The following is a 26,923-nucleotide window of genomic DNA, read 5'->3' on the forward strand; positions in this document are numbered from 1 at the left end:
TCAGGATTTAAAGAATATTTTATATTATTATTACTGTTATTATTTATTGCACCTTCACTTTTTTACCTTTTTCTATTTCTGTATTAATTTTTGTATTTTTTACTGTAGTGTAATTAGCGTAATTAGTCCACTATTGTTGTTAATTGTATATTGTACTGTTTGTGGATTACTGTACTAACAACTGACATGAACCCAGGCCACTCTTGTTCAAGCACTGGATAAATATATCATATCCACTGGATAAAACACTATCCAGCGGGTAAGGTTCAAGGAATGCGATATCCACTGGATGGAGATTTATCAAAATAATGGAAAATGTTATCCACCTTTTAAACAACAGGGGCCGGTTGAATAACTCATCGCTTGCACAAGTGACAGACAAAGAGACCACACAACAAACCATTTCACAACAACTTTAATTTAGAAAACTCTTTTAAATTTCAAGTTCCTTACAACACAAAATTAATACACCATTTCCATACAACCCCCACCTTCCTGTTCAATTGATTATGTAATAATGACCCACATGTCCTTGGGTTGCCTGTGCAGCCCTGACATTAATACGCATACTCACTAGTTGGGTTCAAGTTCTTTGAACCCAACTAGTGAGTATGCGTATCATTTTAAGCAAAGGATACCTTTGAAGTTAAATGTTTCATACAGAAACGGGGTACTAGTCATTACAGTAGAGAACAAGTGTTGATCCAAATGCCGGACTCAACAAACATTAAATTTCTTACCAGGTATTGTACTCTACATTATTTTTTTTGCATCAAGACTTTTCTATCTGTCTGTGAGTTAAGTTTGGAACAAAAGTGATCATTTTTGTCCTCATGCACAGCATGATAATCTCAGTCAGTTTATCCCTTGCTAAGTTTTGAGACACTTGTGGATAGAAGAAGTAGTCTTGGGAGTGCAACTTCTTACTCACACCACTATGGAGTTATGTAACTCAGACCAAACTTTAGATTCAGTGGCTACTACAATCTAAATCTACTTTCCAATTTTGCTTGTTGAAAGCTATCCAATAAATTTAAATTTGTAACCTAACAACCTCTTTCTTCCCAAAATAAATAATTTTCACTTGATAGTTTAGTGAGCTTCACTAAACTTTTTATATATTCCATCTTCGTTTCGGCAAAGTTTAACTCTGTTCAGATTTGCTTCTGTGCACCAGTCCATAGAAGAAAGAATGTTTGTTTCTCAGCAATGCTTGTGGGGTGTCAAACTCGATCACAGTCCCTCGATCCATGACAAGAACACGGTCACTATCCATAATGGTAATGAGCCTAAAACAAGGGAGATTGCATTGATTATTTGAAAGGAGCTTACACAAAGGCTTTTTTGAGCAATGAATATCAACCGCCGGAAGTGAGGGAATTTGTATTGCTAAGTGTCTTTCCTCTTATAGAGACGATTTGCCCAAAAATCTGGGCAAAACTACAACCCAACAATGCAAAAAGGTCTACTTCCGGTGGTTTTGCGTCAACAGCACCTCAAAAACGTCTCTTTGCTTGAGCTCCCTAATATTATCCACTCGCCAACAAGCTAAGTAACTGAGAGAAGCGTTGATCAGAAGTAACAAAGGAACTCTTCTGAATTGTATTAGTCTTCATAAGCCACTTTCTAATATTATATTATTAACGGGTTAGCTGTCCAAGGCTTTAGGTGTGATCTTGTAGACATGAAAAGCTTGGAATGTAGCCAGTATTCGAGAAGGCCAAATTGATGGTACGTCCTTACTTTCAAAGTCTAGCAACCGGAGACCTTGACCAAGAACTGATTATCACCTGTAATCGCGTGAAAAAGGGACTCAAACGCATGGCTTGGTTTTCGATATGACGTGCACACGTGCCGCGTATTCACTGCAGATGGTCAGAATTTGGAGACTTAAAATCACTTAGAAAAGCGGAAAACAAAAGTTTTTATCACGTGACCAACTTTTCCCTTTCGTCTTCTGTTGATTACATCTACAGAAAAATTAGTAGACTACTTTCGTTTCAGGTTCACCCATAAGGGTTATTTTGCAAAGACTGTTTTTATCAGCTCATAACCTATGTAAAAATTGTCAACTGACGTTTGCCGTCAACCGCAAAACAGACTCTAATTCTCTCTATTAATTCAGAAAAAGAAAGAAAGGCCAAGGATTTGGCTTAATATGGATCATGTCTTTTCTCTAAAGTCAATTTTTTAGTGTACTGTAGAACAAAGCCGCCCATTCAACTGATGGGTTTCAACTCCGTGTCAAACTTAAGTTAGCCGTCTCGATAATCCATATTACATAATTTGTCGCTAGTATCAACGTATCTAACCTGTGAACAATGGTCAAAACAGTGCTCTCCTTAAATTCACTTTTGATCGTCTGCTGTATCAGTTTGTCTGTTTCCAGGTCAACGCTTGCAGTTGCTTCATCAATACACAGCACCTGAGAACAATAAGAGAGTTTCCTAACCGGTCGTAGCCTGCGTAGCTGGCGCCGGTTTTTAAGGGTGAAGTAGGCCTCCCCTCTCCCTCCGCGTTTTCTGCTCGCGCGGAAAGGCGCGAAATTAATTAGAAAGTAAATGGAACTGTCTTAGACTTTCGTCCAAGGTTGTGACTAAATACTGCCAGCTCTACTGAGAGACAATTATTCTTGCTTTTCCACTGCTGCTAAAAAAGTAGAAGGTAATAGGATATTGTATTCCATATTTTGAACTCACTAACAAAATTTAAAATTCCAAAGGCTTTTCCAAGAAATATGAAAAATAATGTAGAGAAGGTTTGATTGGCTCCTATACTTACAGTATGTCTGTTTAATTTGAAATATGAGTACTGACCTGTACATCTTGGTATTGGCGCCGCGAGGCAAGCCTCCGTAACAGAGGGTGGAGGGAGCAAAATTGGGTGTTTTTGACCTCAAAATTTCCCTTCCCCACTCCCTTTCGAACGCCTGGCAAAAAAGCAGGCTATGTTGGTAACCTGTTATTAAGAATGGGGTTGTCATAAATTGAGTTTTCAAGTTTCCTCACCATTTTTTCCCCAAAGTAATTAATTACCTTCGATCGCGTCAAAAGAGCTCTGGCTAAACAGACGAGCTGCCGCTGACCAACTGAAAAATTACGGCCACGTTCGCCGACATCAGCGTCCAGGCCCCCTGGAGAGATATAGAGTAGTGAAGAACTGACATAATTTCAGCTGATCACTCAGTTTTCGTATAACGCTTTAGAGCCGATTCGAAAGACCACGCTCTAAGTCTTGTACATATAAGGTTTCAAACGCTCTTTTTTCTTGAAATTATGGACGATTAACGAGCAGCTTACGAAACAATTGCTTAAAACCATATAAAGAAATTGTAGTCTCAAAAAAATATAAAGAAACAGTACTCGCAAAACATTTAACACTCTCTTTTGTCATTATTAGCTAATGAATGATTCCCTCACAAATTACCTAATCTGTCAGGCTCCTACACAGAAGACAGCGTGATTACAAACAAGTCAACAAAAACCCTATGTTGTAAACATACCGAGTTGTCTTACAGCGTGTTCCAGGTGACAACGATCTAAAACTGTCCATAACTGCGAGTCAGAATGCTGTGAAAAGCAAAGCAAAAGAATAGACTAAACACAAACCTACTTGAGTGTCATAGTATTACAGTTCATTTCCTTTTCTCTCCCTACTTCTTTTAAAGCGCTTCAACAGTTTCCGAACTCTCGGTGATTTCTGCGCTGGTGGACAGAGCGCAAATACGAAGAAATCATCATGCGTTAATCTTTGATCCCAAATCTATTAGAACGTTTAACTATTCATGATTCTTTTGATAGGAGGTTCCCAGGCAAATTTTGCATGCACAAATCCATATCTTATGTAATGGTGTTACAGTGTTTTCTTTTTCCAGTGAAAGTTTACCTTCCTCCACGGGTCAAGATTATTTCGCACTCCACCGCTAAACAAAAAAGCATCCTGAGGAATAATAGCCAACCGCGATCTAGGAAAAAAAAAGACGACACAGAACTTATGTATGCCTGTCAAGATCAGAGAAATTAATTGAAAAACATTTAGATTAAGACATATGAAAAACATCATCATCATCGACCTGGTACAATAAAATAAACGGCAATTCTGCGGAGCAACACTACCAGGACCATAGCGTGCGCAGCTGTTGCGTGGTTTCGTTTGCCAAGAGAAATTCGCGGTGAAGCCGGGAGAGGAATTACCGTAAATTTATCTTCATCGCCATCCAAGAAAACGGCCAGCTACTAAGGCCATCATAAAAGTGCTGAAATCCGTTTTCTGTGCAAGGACACCAGAATTGAAACCAACTATACATACAGAGTTCGTTGGTGTCGGGTACCACACGATTGCAGCGTACAGGATTAAGTTTAATACGGGATAAAGGGGAACGCCTTGTCGATATTTAACCTTGCATTACAGTCGGAGGTAGTTACAGTGAAGAAACAGGCAGCATATCAAACTAGGCAGGCACAGAAATACCAACCTCAGAATGTTCAGTGGTACAGAAGCCAAACTGATACCGTCTAGAACTACAGCTCCTTCGAATCTGTTGACCATGCGAAACAGTACTTGGAAGAGACTAGACTTTCCAGATCCCGTTCGGCCAACAATGCCAAGCTACAGAAAGGAAAAACCTCCATTGATACGAGTCCTTCATTCTGATATTGAATTTGCTAGTCGGCCTCTAACGTTCCAATAAAGAGAACTAATTGTTTTCTTTATTAGTGTACTACATAGTTGCCCGTTACCTTTTCTCCTGCATATGTTGAAAATGTAACTCCGCGCAAAGCACGAGGCAAACCAACTCTGTCGGGACAAAGAAAGCAAAAGAAAGACAATTTCACATAGTTAAATAGGCAATCTTTTTCCACGAGGGCGCATTCCAGAGGAATGGGTAACACACATTTCGATGTGTAAATATGACACTTAGATAGTTAAGACATAATCTCTGGTACCCAAGTCGGTAACGATAGATAGAACAGTCAATTTGCCACAAACGTTTAGAAATGCCGAAAACTAAATGCCAAGTGCACTTTGGCTCATACGAAATGTTGCAACTAGTGTGCGCATCTCAGGCTTTTCACTATTTATTAAGCGTACGTAGCAAGCAACTGATTCATGTACATGTATTACGGTGCTGGGATCGAGTGTCTCGCACTTTTTCGTGAGCTTGGCCTCAGCTTCACGTTCTCTGCGTGACAATGTCTCAAGCGGGCTCTTCGTTCGCGCCTAGCAAAACCTATTTGGGGGAAATAACCCACTGTGTTAAAACGTTTAGCAGTTACGGCGGTTTTGTTTCATCATTTATGTATTAGTTATAAGATTAGTCATGGTAATTTTAAAGAGTTAATTATACGACGATTTCGAGTGCCCTTACCGATAAACAAGGCTGACTTTCTGGAAGGTAAGCTGACCACGAGATGGCCAAGTGGAAATGACCTGAAAGTAAAATTTAATTTTAAAAGACGGGCGGGCGAGCGAAGTCTGTACAAGTCGTGCGCACCGTTAGTTTCAGTACTCATGGGTTTATGTGAGAGTTAAGTCAATCATGTACAAGACGTCGCAAATGTCTATAGATTAAAAAGAACATATGAGAGGGAGAAGTCTTTGAGAGTAACCAAGAGTACAAAATTCGCCTTAAGTCATATAAATATAAGAGTTCATTAAATGCTTTGGAGGCGCACAAGAATCACAAGACATTGCTCTGTTCGCATCAGGTGCAAGAGCCTCGCTGAATTGTTGTACCAAAGAAAATGAGATATCTAAAGCAATTATGCGCGAATCTAGAGAATCGAGCTGACCGCAAGACGGTTAAGAGCGTTTTAACTCTTATCATCTCCTGTCTGAGCCAGGGTCAAGGGAGTAAGAAGTTGCTGGAAGTAAACACGAGCCACTTATTATTTATACTAACCGTGCCACTAGGACTGATTTCAGGCTGAACATCTTCAATGTACTGGACCGCTCGCTCCACGCTCACCATCTGTTTCTCAGTTTCGGTAAATGACGTCACCATCCCTGAGAGGCGGTCCGTGACTGACAGCGCGTACGAAATTGCCAAACCCACCAGACCTTTAGAGGACCACATACGGAGCAATATAATAATAAATACCACTTGGATGTTACCACCATGGCATCTTAAATTTCACGGAGTCGTGGGAAGAAAGAGGGTAGCGTACCCCTCTGGGCTGTGTGCCTAGCCCTTAATAACCACTCATTCTAAAAAGAGTAGCCAAGATTCAAAGGACCCCTCACAGTTGATGGAGAACATAAATACACAACATAGTCGCGCAGTTTAAGGGACGTTAACGAGCTCAGGACATCAGTGCTCTACGAAGAGCGCCGGGACTCAAAGTAACAGAAAGTCAAGAAGGATATATCTTCACCCTTGTGGGGCTTTTATGAAACAAGCAATACCACTGAAACAAGGTTAAAATTTCCATCCGGTAGGAGGCGAACCAGTTGGCTATCTTTCAGGCGTGGGCGAGGATTTGAACTCAGGACTACCGAGGACAAATCCAGTTGCGAGAATTGGGCTTGGTGCCTCCAGGTTCAACGCTCTGGCCTCTCAGCCACGCCGCTTCCGGAAAATAGCACAGAACGACAATAGGCGACACACTGTATGAGAATACGTTAATGGATGGACATGTAAAATTAAGAAAACTGAATTTAGACCTAGCATTTGGAGTTTGAAGAGGCGTTATCCTCTATTGAAGGACTGACGACATACCCTGAAGAACGCCACGTTCTCATTGTAGGACATTGTAGGATTCTACTGGAATCTAATGAAAGCTATGGCTTCACGATCTGCGAGGAAGTCTACCTGTACATGCACACAAAAAAAAACACTCACCTGGATCAACGGTACTGAAGTGATGCTCAAGCACCGCAATAAACGCCACCGCAGTTACCATAGCAACACCAATAAACTGTAAGAATAAGCCTAACCACTGTGACGCCACAAGAGCTGATGAGAAGAATGATTCAATGATTTAATTACAATGAAACTATTTCAAACAACTTTAACAGTAACATTCTCGGTTTTTTGGGTGTGTCCCAAAATTCTCTCTCAACTAATGACCAGCTGAAACAGCTGAGGACTCTGAGCGTGAAATTGTTTTGGTCGCTGCGAGAACTTTCCGAAGTCGAATTTTCTTACCACAAAAGTTTGCTCGTTGGTTGATTTCCAGCCTGTGTTCATTTTCCTGCTTGAATCTTGCTTCATCTCTGAACGCTCGGATGGTAGCAAGGCCTGTCAAGGTCTCTGAAAAGTGCGCGTAAATCGGCGACAAGGTGACACTCATCAACCGCTTTAACTCTCTGAATATAGAAAACAAGGTTGTTCACAATGCTAACCCGTGTAATTTAAGTTCGGAGGTGAAAATGAAAAGTTTCAAAGAAATATCTTAAGGGTAAATATAGTCAACTCTCTTAAACACGAACATCAAGCAACAGAATGAAAGCTTAAATTGCAGAGGTGTTGGTATTTCAGAGGCAGGGATTGTCTTACGTGTGCTATAGAGCCAAGAGAATTTCTTTTAGGGGGCGTAGCCAACAACAAACAGGAAAAATTAGTTAGTACCATTTAAAATTTTAAAAAAATCAACACTCCAAGTTTTTTTTTTAAAAGAATCATTGATTTTTTTTATACTTAGTTCAATGAGCTTCAATCTGCTGTTCAATCGGGACGCACTACATCACAAGCACATGAGACATCCCTAAAGGCATCCGTTAACCGTTACTCTGATTATGGACAAGGAGATTGGTAGCTATTCTTTTTGTTGACTGAGGGACGTAGAGTACACACTAATAACAGTTTTCATATATAGTTGGCCAATTTTTTATGTAATAATCAGGTTCATTTACCTCGACGTTCTCCGATAGTAGTTTTGGATATAGTAATACATAAGAACGAGAGGGCCTAGGACGAGAAGAAACCACGGTAAACCATAACACGTGATCACCACTGTACCAGCCACGCCAAAGGCCTGAGCTAGAAATATATTCAGAATGAACGGGAGGCTGTCATCTATCGCGTACTGAAAATAAAACGATTTTAAAAAGTGTTGATTAGATAAACGACGAACGCACTTATTACAAATATACAAGAAGTACATTACTGTTACTTACAATGTCGGATGAAAACCGATTCACAATTCGCCCAATCTAAAAAACAAGTTAAAAAAAAAAAAATTAAAAAAAGACGGTTTTGTTGACGGTCAATATATCGCAATATCAAAACATTCAAAAGCAGCTTATTTAAAATTAAATTCTGAATCAGAGATATAGATTACTTTTGGCAATAGCATGATTAGTACAGGCTGGGTATGATTGCCGCGGAATATTTACCGAATCCTTGGCCTGATTTTCATACGGTCCAGTCCGGGTGATCTGCACCTTTTGAGAATCAGAGGACTGAATCTTTGGCCAATACTAACTTACGAATCTACTTTGTAAGTACAGCAAATGTTGCACGTTACCGCTCATACAAGAACTGTTAATACTGCACTGTGTGTCCTGGCAGTTTGTGTGATATATCGGAATTCTGATTACAAAGATTTGGAATATTACCACGAAAAAAGCGTTTTTAATGGCTGTTGAGTCTTGACAGCAATTATGATCAGCGCATTCTTAGCAGTTGCAAGTGGACAAGTAATGACGTAATGGCGACATACCGGAGTTACGTCAAAGAATGACACAGGAGCTGACAGAATGCTCTTCAGCAATCTTTTGTGAAGGACTTTAGCAGCACATATTCCTCCATGAGCGAACAGAAACGCTCGAAACAGAGTGAAAATCTACAAAAAATAATATCAAAATAAATAACAAAAACGAAAAAACATCGAGTAAAATTAACACTAAGTGTTAGCAAGACTGATGACAGAGAGTTAAGCATGCGTGTATAAATGTCCACTTTGCGAAACAAAGCCGTTTGTACGCAACCAAACCTTTTAATGTGATCTTTTTAAGAGGGTTGGGGAGAGAAAGGTACAATTTTCTTTTTTGAGGTAGACTTCTTCAAGGGGGTTAGGAGGGATTGCTTTATTTCCCATATTGAAGTAGACTGTGTCGAAAAAACTGAATATGAAATATGTCCGTCAGGGCAAAGTGTCTCAACTAATTTTGTGACCGATTGCATTATCTGTTCATTTTCAGAGGCTTTATTTACTTCTCTCTTTTTTGAAACGGTGGAAGACTTGAGCCATTCTTTTGATAACTGAGGTAAAAGTATGACATCAGTGTTAATGATCACGATATACTGATATAGCTTCATCCTCGACTATCGCATGAACGCAAATATAAGGAGGAACTTTATTCTGAGGACGAATCGCAAGAAGAGAAATAACCTTGCGATAACAAGATGGGCAAAACACATGCTTGAAATAAAAAAAACAGTTAACACGCGGAAAGGAGAACCAGTCATGTTTTGAATGCTTAAAATTAAACTAACCGTGTTAGCAACAGCAAGTCCACCATAGACAAGAAGATAAAATGTCACAGTGTTCTTGACAATGTGGACACTTAATCCCGACTGAACAGGATTCAGTGCGCTTAAAATCACGTGATTCAAGTTATACTTTGTTGTTGAGTTCAAGTGATCCGCTGTACTGTTGGTAACGCGAGAGTGAGAAATCCAATGCGCGAGCCACCAGTCACTCACATTGCGTGAAGCTAAAGGAAAAAAAATAATGGCGTTCCTTTGAAGGAATTTGATATATCTAAAAAATGAAGACACAAAACAAAAGCAGAGGGAAATACAGTTCTAAAAGGTGACAAATAGAGGGATAGGTTTATCGCTATGGTAAATGATGTATTCAATACATAATAGGAAACTTAAGCAAAGACGTTTTTCGCGACACACGTCAACTTGAAACCTTACCAAATTTCTTTTGCTATTGATAGGTCAATAACCAGAGTATAATACCATCAACCGACGTGATACAACTCACTTTGACTCTGAAGATGACTACCGCACAGGTTGTCGAAACGTCAGTCACCGTCAACAACAACAGTCCTATTAAGGACTACGTTCACCAGGACGATCAAACTCAACCTACTTTTGAAATGACTCTTGGGTTCAAACCTTTCGCAGATTGATAGGTGTCTTCACTCTTAAAGAGACGATCTATCCAAAAATTTGGGTCAAACCACTGCCTAAGAATGCAAAAAGTTAGTTGAAGCCGTGTGTCGTTCAGAAACGTCTTTGCCTTTGCTCCAAATTATGAGAAAACATGCAACCTGCAGCACAGCCGAGGAAAAACCTGTCACCAGTGACAAGCATGGAAAAGTGGGCAATTTCTATTAAGGGCGGAAAAATGTAAAACTCGTGACAAGCGTGGTAAAACGTGTGAGCCGACAAAAGACATGTCACCTCGCTGTCAATGAAACCATCTGTCTTCGCTTGTTAGCCACAGAACCGTTAATGATTTCAGGTTTCTATTTGTTTTGCGAGAGATAAGATGGACCGGCGGAATTTCCTTACCCTGCATAAGAAGCAGTGACAGTAAAATACTCGTTGCCAAGCAATGACCAATCGCAAGCCAGTAGGACTTGTACACGTGCAGTTTAACCACGCCTACTTCCTTCTCTTCTTCTTTTACCAAGCCTTCGTCCACGTTTTCTTCATCTTCTTTGTCCTCTATACTTTCCTTTTTACTCCCACCTTCACTTGCAGCTTCCTCTGGGACCTCTGCGATAGTTTTCATGATCTGTTCCGCTCGCAGAATTTCCTCCGGAGGACCACTGTGGACTATCGAACCGTTGTCCATGACAACCAACAGATCTGCAGCAGACAGGAAGTGGGTATGGTGGGTGCAAAGTATTCTGGTTTTATTCTTCAGAAGCCCCATGATGCAGTGTTGAAAGAGGTGCGCAGCTACGTGGGCATCTACAGCCGCGAGGGGGTCATCAAGAAGATAAATCTCTTTATCCTGAGTACAAAAACATCAAGAATATTCTCAACACAAGTAACAACAATGCAAGCTGAACCGAGCGAAATACAAAGAAGTACATACAACGAACAAACGAGACCTGCACTTAAACAGCAATGGTTAAACAAGAGCGGAAAAATGGTATGCAAACAAAAGTTCCCAAATTTAATGAGTTTTTGCCCGATAATATAGGGCTTAAAGTGGCTAACGAATAACAAAATTAGAAGCAAACGACGCAAACACTTTGCAAGTCTTCTAACGTGAACCTTGAGCTTTCAGTTTCTTAGAATTCTTGATAGCAATTACTGTGCTCTCAAACACACTTAAAGGATGCCATGCGCGGAAAAAAACGCATGAGCAAGTCACGATTGCTCTTGGCTTTGTCCCGGTTGGTCGAGGAGATGGCGCAATAATTTTTAACCAATCAGATCTTTCTGTACATACATCAGTGTGTGCCATGCATGTAAGCAAGTGATGATTGGTTTTGGCTTCAGTTGTGATTGGTTAAGAAAATGGGGTGATTTTTTTAAGCCAGTCACAAAAACGTAATACAAAACCGAATGTAATCGCAGAATTCCTTTTGGCACTCTGAAAAACGAACAAAAAAAATCACACAAAAAACAAAAACACGCACTATAAAAAGTGTGTTTACAGCACTTAAAATGATTCAAACCTGGTAGACAGCCCTGGCGAGAGACACTCGCGCTTTTTGACCACCGCTCAGCGTAACGCCATTTTCGCCAATTTCAGTTTCATCGCCAGATGGAAGAATTTGAAGGTCCTTGAAAAAGGAAAATAACAGTATCTGTCAGTGCTGTTCCAGAGTCTGCGATTGTGGGGACGAACCTGGCTGCAGCGATCATATACCCAACAACCGAACTTCAAGTTAAGAAATGGTCCTCTTATAAACTGCGATAGTAAAAGGGGCTAATTTTTATTCTGACACACATTTCAGAATGTCAGCTCTCAGACGCTCAGTTTATAAGAGGATTATATGCTACAAATAAAGCTGATTCTTAATCCACTCAATATGCCGGAATCTCTAACGACACACCAGCACTACAAAACTAGACTGTGAAGGTGACAGTATACTTTTCTATAGACCCTACACAACAGCTGGCATATATTGATGGGTGGATGTTACGTGGTGGTTAATTGAATGGTTGAACGTTGTCTACGGTGATCAGGTAGTCTAACACAAATTGACCGGAACGATGCTAAGTTCTTTCAGACCTTACTGTGGTCAAGCATGGGCAAAGACGTCGAAGTAAAACGTTTGGTTAACCAGGTTAAAAAACAAATAATCAATAATAAGCGTCTTTTCGTTAAAAACCCTTCGCGGCAAAGTAAAATGTTGAACGACAATTCGCGGCAGTTCCAGTTTTTAAACCTCGCAACTTTTTTTAAGTAAACCTTCGAAACGTTTATTAAATTGACAGTGTACTGGAAGTTAAGGTGAAACAGTGAAATTGACAACTTCAGCTTTGAAGTAGTCTCCTTAGTTTCTTGGTAAATATCTTTCGCTGCACCGCAGTCAATAATCCGATAAGCCCATATCCCTTCACTGATGCGGTTCGCTGCTACGTAAGCAAGAGCGCACTTTTTTTCATACCTCCACCAGAGCGCATGCGTCAATCACTGCACTGTATTTCTCCACATCAAAAGGCATGCCGAACAAAATGTTCTCCTTCACCGTACCATGTTGAATCCACGGTTCCTAAAGTATCCAGAGAAGATGAGTTAGTTCTCAATTTGCAAAAGTTCTCCACAAAATAAAGACTTCAATCACAACGCTGTGACTGTGGAAAAAGTGTGCTTTCGGCAAGGTGCCTTGCTGGGGTAAACGTGCTGCAGGGGCAAAGAAGTAAAAACCAGCTTGAAGTACGGGCGAAAAATATTTAACGGGATAAAGCGCGGGAAATCTTGAGACCAGTACAACGCATGGGAAATGAGGGTTGAGTTATGTAAGGCTGCTTTTCGTTAAGTCTCGTAGACAAATCCTTTTTTGTTTGCCCTTAGCACTGATCACATTGGACCAAAATTTGGTAAAGCACGCAAATAAATAATTCGAAAATAAAAACAACAACAACAAAATGATGAGACAGAATAGCCGCAAGTCGGTAAAGCCCTCACCTGGGTAACTAAGCCAAATCCGCGTTCCAGTTTCTTGACAAAAACCTGCATTAAGCACAGCAGAACGGTATATACATCACACAAACATTCTTTTTAATAATAGAACCAGGAACAATCTCAAAGTCATATAGCTGGCTAAAACGGAGGCTAAGACGTACCTCTCCCAGCCTTTTTTCCATCTCTGCTGTAATGGCGGCTAATAACGAGCTCTTTCCAGAGCCAACTTTTCCGATTACACCTATAAGCTGCCCCTGCAAGAGAAGTAAGAAACTTTTCAACTTTTTACGTTCTAAGGGGCGGGCCCTCCGTTTGTTGCTGCATACATGTATAGCGATATTTTGCGTTACGGTAATAGTGAGTTTACGCAACAGGACGGCAGAAAGGAGAGGACGGCAAAACGCTTGAGTGTGGCAAACGTGGCGGGGCTCTTACTTGCGTGTTTTGTCGGGAATTCACTTAACATTCAAGGTTTTTGCTCTTCTACAAAAAGATCTGTTTAAAGGAATGTGAAGTTTGGCGGACGGTTTGTTCAAACAAAATTATTGTCACACTTGCACACGAGGTTTGCCGTCGACTTTCCTCTCCCGCTCTCTTGTGTAAGTTCACTATTAATGTGCCAACCACGGGCTTATTGGCTCTTGAAACAATGTTTTTTTTTTAGTGGTTGGCACATTTGAATGACAAAAACAATGTTTATGTTACAGTTAATTTTTTGTTTCAGATAATTGTTTTGTTTTCCTTTGTTTTAAATTCATTAGCATACATACAATACCCAAAAACAACGGAAAAATAAAACTGATTAACTACAACATTTACAAACAAGAAGTATCGCTATACATATATGTCCTGCTCGCCACTGACATCTTTTAGGCCCCGTTTATATGGAAAAAAACTTGTCTCCGGTAGACGGATCGCCCTCCCAGTCGAGTCAACTTGAGCAAAATTGACCCCTTTCCACAAAACCTAAGCCAACAGCGCTGGCGCGGGTTCTGCTGATCCCATCTTGACCGAGTTGACCCGGCAAGCCGTCCAAAGTGTTTATTATGTAGAAAAGTTTGCCTGGCTAAGAGGGAAACCCTATCATCACTATAGCGGATCGCCCTTCTAGTCATGGAATGAAGATGATGTGATGATATTCACAGTCATGTAATATTCATTATCCCTCACGATGACGTATTAGGCATTACATAAACCTGAATAATATATGCAAAGTTGTCAGTTCGCAAAGAGTGTCACTGAACGCGGGTCAGGAAGGCTCTGCTCCGCACGGCCTGTTGCCGTTTCGTCGGCTGCGTTCCAGCAGGCAGTGCTTCCTTTGCAACCGCAAACAGTACAAGATGCTGAAAATGAAGCTCATTCAGGTGCGTCGGCGAGTGTGACTGTCTTGGAACACACAATGCTATTCAGCCACGTGCTAGGCCTTTGAACTCCAATTCTACGCCAAGGAGACGTGACGAATTCCTTTTGCTCTGTACATTTTTTGCGCAAGTTGTGGAAGGTTCTGTTTTTCCTTGAGGGACACATGTATTGCCTACTACATGGTGAGTTGTTATTTATTTCTCCGTTTCGCCGGGTCGGGTCGGAGTTTCGCCTGTGTTTGTTAAGGTTGATTTCCACTGACGCGTTTTTGGCTACGCACGTTGACGCACGTAAATTTTAATCACGTAAATACAATAGAGGCAAGATAAAAAGTGCTGAGCTTAAACGAGAATTTAAGCGGGGTTCAACTTTTACTCCTACGAGCGACCTTTCATGCAATGCCTCTATTTTATTTGCGAACGTAAATTTCACGTATGCACGTAAAAATTACGCGACACTGGAAATCAACACTTAGGCCAGACTCGTGGGAATTTATTTACTGCCTTTGTGATAAGGTGTACATCTAAATGTGCATCTACATGTATTAGGTCGGTAAAAATTGCTAAGACATCACACCAACCGTAAAATAAATATAAAATATTGATCTAAAATTAAATAAAGATAACTATATTACTTTTATTTAACAAAAGCTGATATAAATTAAATTAAAAAGACTCTATTGAACTTAACGATACAATGGCTTCAGGGAGGTAGTTCCAGTATATATTTGCTTTATGTTTTTACCTTTGCTTTATATTGCCACCTCGCTCAAGAATCGTTTGGGATTTTTTGGCCGGGGGGCTTAGTAGATTGGCAAACCTGCCTTAATTTGTCCAAAATGATGTATCGATAGTGAGTTTAGTCTGATTTAATTAGAGTTAACGCCTTTGTGTGTTTATTATCCAAAAAAGGCAACGAATCTTTGTGAGCCAAATGAAAGGTACTGGGATCTTCGTGAGCCCCATTATAAAATGACTGGGTAGCCTTGTGAGCCCGTTTATACAGTGACTGGGTATCTTTATGGGCCCGTCACCCGTTTATACATGTGAGGGGTATCTTTGTGAGCCCGATTATTGGTGAGTGGATGACCCAAAAAGGCAAATATACACTGGCGTTCTAAGCATACAAAATGCAATACTCAACGTGCTAGATAATACGGGCCGCCATGATCTTCTGCGTATTCGGGAAGAGTAGCATAGCAAGCTACTAAGTTTAATTAACAAGTCCACAACTTTGCACGCGCACCGTATTGTTTTATCGACATTTCTTTGCCATCACTGCACGACCACGACGTGAAAATGCCTAATTTCAAACCTTATTGAGGTCGTAAACAAACGGAAACGAACGTTTATCCTCTATAAGGGCCTGTTTACATGAAGGTGGGGGTCCCCAGATAGGTGAGGTAGCCCCCTTTTGGGGGAGGGGGGTGAAAAAAATAACCCTCCTTTACATGCAATCTACCGTGCAAGCAGAGTCTCCTACGATCTTCCTAGAAACATCGATGTTTTCTAAGAAGATCGAAGTTACCCGGTCTGGCAGACGGGGCTACCCGCCTTGGCAGGCCACCTATCATGTAAACGTGAGCAAATTAAAATTAGAGATTATATGGACAGGAGGGTTACCTCACCTTAGCGGGTTACCTCACCTTCCTGGGGTCCCCCACCTCCATATAAACAGGCCCTAAGTTCGCCAACATTTGACAAAGCAAGCGACTTGTAATAATCGCGAACCACTTTGAAAAAATGGAAATTCGGTTTTTAATTTAAAAAAGCGACATTTTGTCCGCTGTCGCCCTCGTGGTTTGTAAAACTTGAGTCATTGACGGGTGGCGGGAAAAGAATTACTTCCGGTCACTGTACTAGACGCTCCCGTAGTTCTTGCTAAAAGCCCGGGGGGACTTCCATATAAGAGTGACGAGGATGCTTGTCGGAAAATTCAAATCAAACCGGCCCCGGCCCCTAAAGGAGATATATGTGGGGTCAGTGAATGGGCAAATACAGTGACTTTTCATCCCAAACACCCTAAGTGAGACCAAAATCTGCAATTTACACCACAAAGCGAGACGACGAGCACCCCGTCACTTTTATATGGGAGTCAACCCGGGGGCAAAAGTCTATGATAATGATGCGCCATTGAATAGTGTCGCCTCTGGTATAAGGTGCCAGTATTGAAAACCTAGCAGCAGTTGTCATCGCCTCAACAGAGGGGTCCAAGGGCCATATTGTCAGAGGAAGAGATAATGAACTGTTTGTATCTCATGTAAACGGCTCGCCAAGTTTTGCAAGGAAATGTATGAAAAATAGGCTCAGTCACCCAGGGTAGCGCGGGTAGGTGGGTGACCCTACTAATTAAGACAACTTTTCTCAATTTTTGACCATGTAGATTTGTAAAAAGTCAAAATAATGTCCAACAATTTTCCCGGTTTGTCCGACTAAAACGGTGACCCTTCCAGACAATGTCAATGTCAATTCTAAAAAGAAAACGTATTTGGAAGCTTCGAACCGCATTTCCTGTAAATCCATGTATGGTGCAACGCGCAAACATTGGACACCTTCCTTAATCCTTTCCCTCCTGGACCACACTACGGTGAGATTATCTGTCACAAAATTCTTTATAGTTACCATTCAAATGAAACCTCTCTGCAAGAACTTTTGCAACTATTCAATTCTTACGATTTTACAACAGGAAATTTAAATTTTTGCGATAAACAATACTGGTTTATTCATGACGTTTAAAGATAAGAAAATAAAAATGAATAATTTAAATACATCATGAAAAGGAAACACGAGGTCAACCCTATAAAGTTTCTTAAGAAAGGAATGAAAATGCGTTAAATTATTACCTATCACTATTTACATATTCACATATTGGTAGTGAAATGGTTATATATTCCAATTAGGTACAATCTGGTAGGGAAGATTGCTTACTTTCTCAGCACAGAAGTCTATATTTGTCAGTTCTCCTGAGGTAGAGAAGACTTCACCGTCTTCACCCGTAGACTCCTCCAGTTCTCTCCAGCTGAAATGACCATTGCTTATAAAGACTTCAGGGGCACGGGCAACTGAAACGTGTAGTATATAAAGACATGTTAAAAATAGCAAAATGTACAAGAACGAGGCATAGACCACACAATTCTGTTGTTATCAATTTCGTCAAGGTATTTTAAAATCATTTCATTGAAATTTTATTTTCCTTATTTAAGTAGTTAATTAGAATTAATTAATTAAAGACGAAGTCACGATAACATAGGGAAAAAGAAACTGGACTACACTATACAAGGAAATATAGTAAACCAAAGAAATGTCGAGCCAACGCTATACCTTTGGGCATTTTCTGCTTTTTTTAAGATCGTCCGCAACTTTACGCTGTTATATTGATATTCTTGTCGATTCTATAACAAATATACTGGGAGGTAATGAAATTGCTAGTATTACTGAAAAGTCCGTTTTGGTCGGTTCGTCGTACTTAAAAGTCGCCTTTTGTCAAGGACAAAATTTACCCAAAATATTAATAATTGCACTTCACACTGATTTACGCGTTCCTTGTAACTCTAAAATTCCACCTTTCTCTGTGTAGCATTTTTTTAAGCACGGTCTATACAAGAACACCTTGAATGCTTCGGGAAATATTTTTCTAGGTCGAAACCTTATTAGCTAGACTTACCGTCTGCCTTATCAGAACATTCCAGCTCTCCATAGTAGCCTGTTAAATCCTGGTTATTCAAAGACAAAAAAGCTTGAATTCTCTTAACTGAGACCCAGGCCTCCATCAGTCCATTTAGCACCCAAGGAAAGGCATTCAGTGGAGAAATGAGCATGTTAAACAACGCCACACTAGTGAAGACCTGCAAAGGCAAATAATGAATCACACTTAATGCCTGTTTACATGGAGGTGGGAGACCCCAGGTAGGTGAGATAACATGAGGCGGGTCACCCCACTTACCATGTAAACGTGATCAAATTAAAATGAGAGATTATATAGACAGGTGGGTTACCCCACCTAAGCGGGTTACCTCACCTACCTGGGGTCCCCCACTTCCATGTAAACAGGCCCGTAGTGAAGACTGAAGAATCATAGTTCGTAGCATAATTAATACTAGTAGTAAAAATTATAACGATAATGAAGTAATAATGACCATGATTTTGCTGACCTGCAGGCATTTTAGAATCACAAAGACATACATGAGAAATTTTCTTGTTTGGACAAAATATAGTTATATGTACAGTTGGTCGAGAAAGTTGGGACGAGAGCAAAAACGAGAAATGAAGGGGGAGGGAGAGGGGAGAAGCGTTTCCTGTTCTCCCCTCCTACTCACCCTTCTTTCGCCTTGTTCCCGTTTTTTTCCCGTTCTCAACAATGTTCGTGCAATAACTTGATTGGAAACGCTTGCTACGCAGGCTAAAAACTTTGCTTGACATTCATGTTAAAAAAGTAAGAGGGTAATAATGACTATAAATGTGGTTTAAATAGCCCATGTTCACTATAATAAATTAATATTCTGACATAACTTTGAGGATCTACAGAAAAAATAGCAAAGTTTTCATGACTCCATTGTCTCCCAAAGAAGAGACTAGAACGCAAAGAAAACCAGACCAAATATAGAAAAATGACCAGAAAGCCTTGGAGTAATGTTAGAATTTCAACATATTGAACATGGGCCATTGTTCAAGATTCAAGAACGATTTGGAAATTTTCAATGTTACAAGTGTCAAGAACTGCAGGTTGCTACAACTCCACTAGCTTTAAGGTCGCTTTTGATCTCTTTAATGTGTTACTTTGATAGGAAACTTTAATGCTAGGTATATCATGCCACAATAACAACTTATAATTTTTCAAATTTATTTTCCAAGTTTGCATTTTTCCTTAACACATAATATTATTTTCTTGCACAAGAGTACACTGGAACCCTGCTCTATTGACACCTGCTCAGTATGGACACCCGTATATAACAGACAGTTTCCTCTGTCCCTACAAAAAAAAAGCTCATAATTATTACATTCTCCACCATTAAACTGCTTAATATGGACACCTGTTTAACAAGGACACTATGGCATGTCCCGTTGGCATCCATATTAACCAGGGTTCCACTGTACATGTTTAAACATTATGAGGAAAACTATTTGCACCTTAGCTGCTGTCAGCTTGTTTCCCAGCAAAGCATAAGTTGTGAATGTCAGTATGGATATGATAACAGGTGTTGTTGCCCAAAAATAAACACACCAGGCATCCAAGTACTTCCTTCCTTTTAAGCTTTTCAACTCTGCAGCTCTGAAAATAAATTGTATTGTGTTCTCAACATCAATAATTTGAAGGCCAAACCTCAAACAATAATTGAGCCTGTAGTAAGTCAACACCCTTGCCTGGGACCAGAATAAAAAAAGTGATCTACATAAGAGAAGTCTCTTCTTCTGTATTAAAAGGCCAAAAATTTAAAGGCAAAGTTGTAGAAAATACCAATATTCCCCTTGAGGGGATTGGAAATTGCAGGAGGAAGGGAATGCGTCTTAAAGGGAATTTTAAAAAGCAGTGTATGAAGCAAATTTGGAATTTCCACAGGGGAGGGGAGGGGAGTATAAATCTCTTCCATGGATGAGGTATAAACAATTTTTTTTCTGGAAGTACACATTTACAGTGTATTTGTATGTAGCTGTCATCATGACAATAAGTTTTTGCTTACAAGTCTGCCTAGAAGATTGGCCCATTAGCCAAGACATCAACTCTCATGAGGAAATGATACTTAAGTAATAGTTTTAACTATTACTTAACTTTCGAATATTTCATTCCCTACCTTAACTCAGTAACTTTTTCTTCAAAGTTTTTTTCCCAGGCATAAAACTTAATTACTCTGATACCATGTAAAATTTCATTCATCACCTAAATTAGTGAAAAAGTAAACAACAACAACAACAACAAAAATCAACAAAAGTTGAGGAAAATTAATAAGGATCAAATTTTCTGCAAGTGGGCTGTGACTCGAAGCCCACTCTGTTTAGGCCATTCATGCTTGAATCACCCATGAATGCCCATGCTGAAATGATACATGTATACACATTTGGTTAAGCCAGAGAGCTACCATAAAACAACTCTAGTTATAGCTTCAAATAGTGTTTGCGACGAAAATTTCCCTGAAAAAGTGGTTAACATGAAAAGCTTTTAATACTGATTACTATAGATATACAGTGATTGAAAATAGTGACCTCTTGTCTACAGTATACAGAGTGATAGTCTGCATTGATCTAGCAATTAAAGAAAGGCAAATAACCTTTTAGCGGAGCTCTCGCGCGCGAAGCGCGCAGCGGAGCACCATGGGCAAAAAAATGTGGTAAACTACCCATCCGAGAAAATTTGGTAATCACGTGACCGTACACCGACCGCCCACCTGCCCGCCCGACCGTCCGTCCGCACCACAGACATACCAATGTAAAATAATTCAATTAACAGGTATGGCAACCCAAATGCAACTCAAGGTTTTATTTGGAAAGAAATTGCATGGCCGCCCCGACTTTTAGAAAGAAAAAACAACAACAAAGTCGTGTCTTTTTCAACGTTATTTTTGATGTTTACACTCACGTGGATAACAGAGAAACTGAGCTAGAACTAGTTTCTGAGAACAAAAGAGAAGAATTTTGTAGGAACAAAAACATGAAAATTCAAAGCGGCTGTGAGACAATGAGAAATGCTAGTGGCCAGCATGGTAAAAATGAGCGGCAGTGAAAAATAAAAGCGAACATCAACACAGGAGACAAAATATTGGGTAAGAATTCCTCCATAAAAATAATGTGTTACTAGGAAGTTTGACGTTTTAGTCCTACAAAACAGCGTTGTAGTTGTGCAAAACAACGGCAAAGAAGGACGAAAAGCGTGCTGCACGTGCAAATTTTGTTGTTTTGCTAATTAGAAAAAAAAGTGTGCTGCACGTGCAATTTGTTTTTTTTGCTAATTAGATCTATTGATGCCATTTTCATTGGCCTCCCCGTTTAGCATTAGACGGTTTATTTTTTTTTTGTTTAAAAGTTTTATTAACACGAGCTTCGCTTTTAGCCCTGGCTAAATCTATATATTATAAAAGGTTATTTGCCCTACTCGTTCAGTAACAAAATGGATTTTAGCTGATACCTTGACTCTTTTGTCCTTCTGGGTCATCATTTCTTGGCTGAGTTTCTGTATCTTTTCAGCCAACCATCTGTTCACTGGAATAAGAAGAAGAGCAAAGCCAAGACCTGCAAGGAATGATATGCCAACCTGAAAGATAAAATAATCAATATTAAATATCAGTAATATTTATTAATAAGCTATAATTTTTTATTAATGATAACTCTACTTCCCCTTCATTATTCTTCACTAATAAATGATAGACTTTATTAATGAATTATGATTGTAAAACTTTGTGTGGACTGATCCAGGACGTTTATTCACCAACTGGAAGTTCGGATTTGTTTATGATCCTCGGCTGCATGACCTCCAACTTCTTGTACTTGAGCTTTTCCACTTTGTATTCTAGTTCTTTATGGAGAACTGATACCATCCTTTGGGCTAAATTAAATAATCCCCACCCTCTCAAGTAACTCCCCCCATCTGTATCAAGCTTCCCCCCCCCTTAAATGTGTGTGAAATAAAAAAGCCCCACAGGGGCTAAATAGAGGATTTACAGTATATTAATATAGTTAAGGTTAAAGCTACTGTACCTTATTTCACACATTATGCACCTATCAATGTAAACCCCGTGGGGGGGGGGGGGGCGGGTGGGCAAGGGGTGGGGATTTGACAAATTTTGAAATTTTTTTATCAAATTCCCCAGGGTGGGAAACGAAAGGTTGATCAAGAGTGTCAAAAAAGCCCCCACCCCAGGGGAAAAATTTTAACAAACAATACTATAACACAATATAAAACAAATTAAAAGAATATTTCAAAAGTATGTTCTTACTACTTTTATTTATGGTTGACGCAAGCTCCGTTCAATTACTCGCTGTAAGAATTTTCTCTCTCCACTAGCATCTCCTATTTTGAACAACAAAATCACTCCAGGAAGATTGACTGGGCTATTATAATATCAATGAAACGTAAAATGCTTTGTAACATCTGCTCAACATGTCGGAACAGGTCGGATCAGTGACCCGTAAAAAATCCTCTGACTTTCATGGTGGAATTCGATTTCAATCGAGGTTTACAATCAGATGGAAACTTGAAGATAAAACCTTTCTCAAAATAGACATTATTAACTTCATACCTTTCTCCAACAGCGTGACTTTCAGAAAGCCTCAAGGGGCAGACTTCGTAGCCGCTTCTGAATTGATACCAGGCTTCTGTCGGTCAAAGTCAAATGTCCTGACCCTGGGGTCGCTTCACACGATCAAAAGCCCGACAGGGGGATAGTCTCAGGCATCAAATCCCCGCCCCTTGCCCGCACTCCCCCCCCCCCCCCCCCCCCCGCAAGGGATTTACATTGATAGGTGCATTACATTAAAGTTTTGTGATCTTTTAAATAGCAAAAAACGGAGAATTTAAATCACAATGTTAATTATACCAAGCTGTCACAAAATGCCTCCCAATAATTCATAATTTGTTCTTTTATGGTCAAACAGCATTATTTATTTACCTGTTGATGAAGAAGATACAGTGACACTGCAATCTGAAATGGTAAACTCCAAAACTGATGAAAACTAGGAGCAAAGTTTACCACCCTGTCAGTGTCTGTACTCATAAAATTTACAACCTGCAAAGACCATGCATAGAAATTTGTGAGCACTAGCTGGATAAAAGTTTAAGCAAAGCTGCGCCCATCATTTACTTCGAATCCACCTATTCTTGGCATTCAGTGAGTGACTGCCTCAGCCACAACAAACCAACCTTAGTTTGGACTGATGCCTGTGAAAAAAATTCAGGGTGAATTAAAGATGGCAAAAAATTATGTTCCTTGGCATATAAATAATAAGCCTTTTTTTCTAACAAATGTAAATTTAGTTATTTATTGGGAGGCAGCATAGCAGTGTGTAGTAGTGCGCTCCCACTGCAAATTAATAACCCTTTAGCTTACAATTTTACATTGCAGTTGCATAAATTTTCCAAGTGTTCTGTTTTGATATTTCCCCACAGGTTCTAAAGCCTGATAAAATATTTGTCTCAAGAGTAAATGGGTGTGTCAATCAATGGTGAGTGTTAAAAATTAAGTCAAACTTTATACTTCTCCTGAAGAAAACTTTGACAAAGTTGTCAGGCTGACAGACAAAGATTTGTCATAAACTGTAGTTATCACAGCAGCTCTAATCTTCAAACCAATTTTATTCACCTGAAAAAATATATATAATAATAAAATAACATAACATAACATAACATAATTTATATAGCGCTAACTCCACTAATTGACCAAAGCGCTTTACAATTCATAATATTAAAATAATTAAAAAGATCCCACTGGTAATAAAATATGAATAAATTAAAAACCTATTAGCAGTCTTATTTATAAAAATATCACAATAAATCCTATTCTAAATTATCAAAAAATTAAACATTATATGCTTTTTTAAAAAGATCAGTCCTTAAAAATGTTTTGGATTTATGTTATTTTGAACATTACTAAAGACAGCTTGACTGAAATTGAAAAAAAAATCTTTCTCACCCAATAGTTGAACTGTGAATTAATGAATGCTGAGCAAAATGTGGTCAGAAACAGTCCACACGCATAGAGGTAGCCGTGAGACATTGGTTCCTGAAATATGGAGTTATATAATGAGAAAATTACAAGTTGCACATTGTTCAATTCTCTATTTTCCAATTGCCCATAATACACTCTGTTTGCCCCCCAAATTCTGCATAAACCATTGTTTTTAAATGCTCCTGGGAGTATTGCATTTTCCCAAGAGCATTTTAAGACAATAAGTTATGTAAAATTTGGGGGGCAAACAGAGTATATTATGGGGAATTGGAAAATAGTCAATGTAGTAAGGCTTCCCATCAGTGCACATCAGTGAAATAAGTTCAGGCAGTTTTTAATGAGGAGAGGCAAAAAAAAAAAGGTTAAGGTACACACAAGCCATGGAGCCCACAAGGACTGGTGTCCATGAATCGTGACGAACTGAAAAACTGTTCCATGAATAATGATTGAAGTGCACTCCATGAAACGTGAACTGTCAAAATCCTTGATTGTGTTCACGTACATTGAAGATCAATTGAAGAAATAAGATCGTTTATTTAGCCAAACTATCTTAACTAGCATCTGGTGGATTGATTTAACTTCACTTTTGAGTCTTTTGATGTAACTTCACACTTCAGTACACTCAGACCCACCTACATGTACAGCTGGCCTCCCTAGGGAGTTTATAGCCGTACAGAGATCACCTGAATACGTGGCCAAAATCAAAGGTCAATAACTACTTTTTGTGACACAACCCCCCTCAAAGCTTCCTCCAGCTTCTGTAGCAAGAAGCACCCAGGAGCATTGTTATTTCCCCCTAGATGGGATGCTAGTCCATCACAGGGTTATCCTTAGCAGTATGTTACCAGGACCCATTTATACAGTGAAACCCCGCCTTACGGCCACCTCAGTAATACGGTCACCTTGTTATTACAGCCACTTTTTTATGGCTGCCTGGGAAAAACCACCATACATTTTCTTGTAAAAAAAACCCTCATTAATACGGCCACCCGATTAATACCGCCAAATTTTTTGGCCCATTGGTGACCTTATTATCGGGGTTCCACTGTACGTTCAAACATTGGATTGTGCTATCCACCACATAAATCACTATCCAGCAGATAAATATTAGGGAAACCAATTGTCTTATCCACTAGATAGAGATTTATACGGTGGATAGCGTTATCCAGCCTTTAAACAACTGGGGCCAGGCAAGTTGTTCAAAAGGTACATAACACTATTCACTGGATAAATTTCTATCCAGTGGATAGCACAGTAAATTGTAGTATGCCTTGTTCTTTTAAACACTAAATCAATCCCGCACCTCCTCCATTGGGATGGTAGGACTTGAACCTGGAGAGGGCAATGAAAGCCACAGGCATCCCTAGATAGAGGAAACATTTCCCCTTAAGTTGGGATACCTATGTGTGGTAAACATTCACTTGCCTGCTTGTTTTCCATAAAAGAAACCAATGCATGTAACAAGAGAGGTCCAGCAAAGCTAAGAGCATCTCCTGTTAACTTCAGGAGTCCAACACAGTAATACTGCAAACCAAATGAATTGTGCAGAGCTCTTAAAAGGGTTCTCTGGGCAGCAACTTTGGGAACTGTAATAGAAAGATCTTCATTTTCAGAAAAGTCTGCACTATTGGTACTTATAGTTTTTCTGACAGACCTGCTTCCATATCGCAGTCTAAAGTTTGGATCAGAAACACTTTTTTGTGTTCCAGGAAAAAATATTATTGAAGTATATCCATGATCATCGGAGATGCTATCATCTAGCACTTCATTTGACTGATTTGGCTGGTTATCCATGCATTCAAAATTGTCACTAAACAAATATCTGACCCTCTTTGTTGAAAGACTTTGAGGTAGCATAAATAGATCTGCTGCACTTTGAAGTCTTCCCTTGAAACCTTTCTGCATCATGGGTCGCACCCACCAAAATGTTAATTTGGAAAATAAGTTTGATTTTTCTTCAGCAACACCAAGATGATCTGTAACACACTGTGTACTACTGTAGAATGTACCTCTTGAACCTGATCTTAATATTGCTTCTCGTTCAGTGTGACTCGTACTTTGAATCCTACATGTAGTTGTTGATGAGTCTACATTCAAACCAATCCTGTTACAGGTGCTGGAAGCAGTTGGTATAATTAACAAAACTAAAAACATAACTTGAAGACAAATTCTCACCAAGGTGCCATAATCGTGAATGAGTAAAGAATCAAAATCATTTCCATGGATTTTATGGAAAACAGAGTACACTTGAAGAGAGCTCATAAGGAAAGCCAATAGTATGAATGCCACGTGAAAAGCAGGGTAACACCGTCTTAAAATAAAGACCTGTCTGTTTCTCCACACTGTAAATGCATTTGAAATCCAAGCTAAGGCAATTAAGAAGGACGATAATAGATAGACTGGGGGATGGTAAGTCCTCAAAGACCATGAGCATGAAACTTCGATCAGTGCTTCCAGAAAAATTAACGCGCAGATCAAGGCCTGAAGCTTCGTAAGTAGATACAAGTGATGCTGCAGAAACTCGAATGTCTGCCATTTTCTTCTAGCAAAGAATATACTGGAACAAACCAAGAGAAAATTTGCAGGACAAACGAGACAAAGAAGTTTGAAACATTCGCCAAAGTCACCGTTGTTCCACAACACGAATTGTGATGCATTCTTAGATCCACAGAAGTCTTGTAAATTTGTCATCACCGTTCATTGATGGCGGCGATACTAAATCTCTACAAGATAAGTCAAATAATTGGCATCAAAAACATCACGTGTGGAAACTTTCATTATGAAAGGCGCCATTTTGCCATTTGCGATTGACAGTCCGCATCATCGGACATAACGAATTTACTTATTTTTTGGCAACCGC

At 39.6% G+C, this 26,923-nt stretch overlaps 1 protein-coding gene across 1 annotated transcript; it reads right to left on the minus strand.

Moving 5' to 3' along the window:
* Positions 1 to 591: 591 nt before the first annotated feature.
* On the minus strand, positions 592 to 26,871 carry LOC140944255 (ATP-binding cassette sub-family C member 10-like). Its single transcript, XM_073393388.1, has 29 exons — positions 25,489 to 26,871; positions 24,028 to 24,117; positions 23,593 to 23,697; positions 23,008 to 23,124; positions 21,528 to 21,653; positions 20,200 to 20,285; positions 19,538 to 19,679; positions 18,075 to 18,255; positions 17,339 to 17,472; positions 13,211 to 13,303; positions 13,053 to 13,097; positions 12,532 to 12,636; positions 11,593 to 11,700; positions 10,472 to 10,919; positions 9,440 to 9,660; positions 8,664 to 8,786; positions 8,119 to 8,154; positions 7,855 to 8,027; positions 7,148 to 7,308; positions 6,842 to 6,955; positions 5,903 to 6,060; positions 5,369 to 5,430; positions 4,740 to 4,797; positions 4,475 to 4,608; positions 3,886 to 3,964; positions 3,503 to 3,569; positions 3,036 to 3,133; positions 2,313 to 2,425; positions 592 to 1,289 (listed from the first exon to the last, which is right to left on the minus strand). Exons 1-29 carry the CDS (start codon positions 26,752 to 26,754, stop codon positions 1,145 to 1,147), a joined length of 4,788 nt encoding a protein of 1,595 aa, XP_073249489.1. The 5' UTR covers positions 26,755 to 26,871; the 3' UTR covers positions 592 to 1,144.
* Between the last annotated feature and the right edge of the window lie 52 nt (positions 26,872 to 26,923).

Source organism: Porites lutea, chromosome 7, assembly GCF_958299795.1.
Source record: "Porites lutea chromosome 7, jaPorLute2.1, whole genome shotgun sequence".
Classification (NCBI taxonomy): domain Eukaryota; kingdom Metazoa; phylum Cnidaria; class Anthozoa; order Scleractinia; family Poritidae; genus Porites; species Porites lutea.

Bases quoted from the DNA above. Each gene is read 5' to 3' on its own strand.
- LOC140944255 (XM_073393388.1), bottom strand. From the start codon at position 26,754: ATGACAAATTTACAAGACTTCTGTGGATCTAAGAATGCATCACAATTC. The intron at 18,256-19,537 runs GTGCAAATAGTT...TTGCCTTTGCAG, and splicing joins ACAAGCTGACAGCAGCTAAG to GTCTTCACTAGTGTGGCGTT. The intron at 17,473-18,074 runs GTAAGTCTAGCT...TACACGTTTCAG, and splicing joins ATGTTCTGATAAGGCAGACG to TTGCCCGTGCCCCTGAAGTC.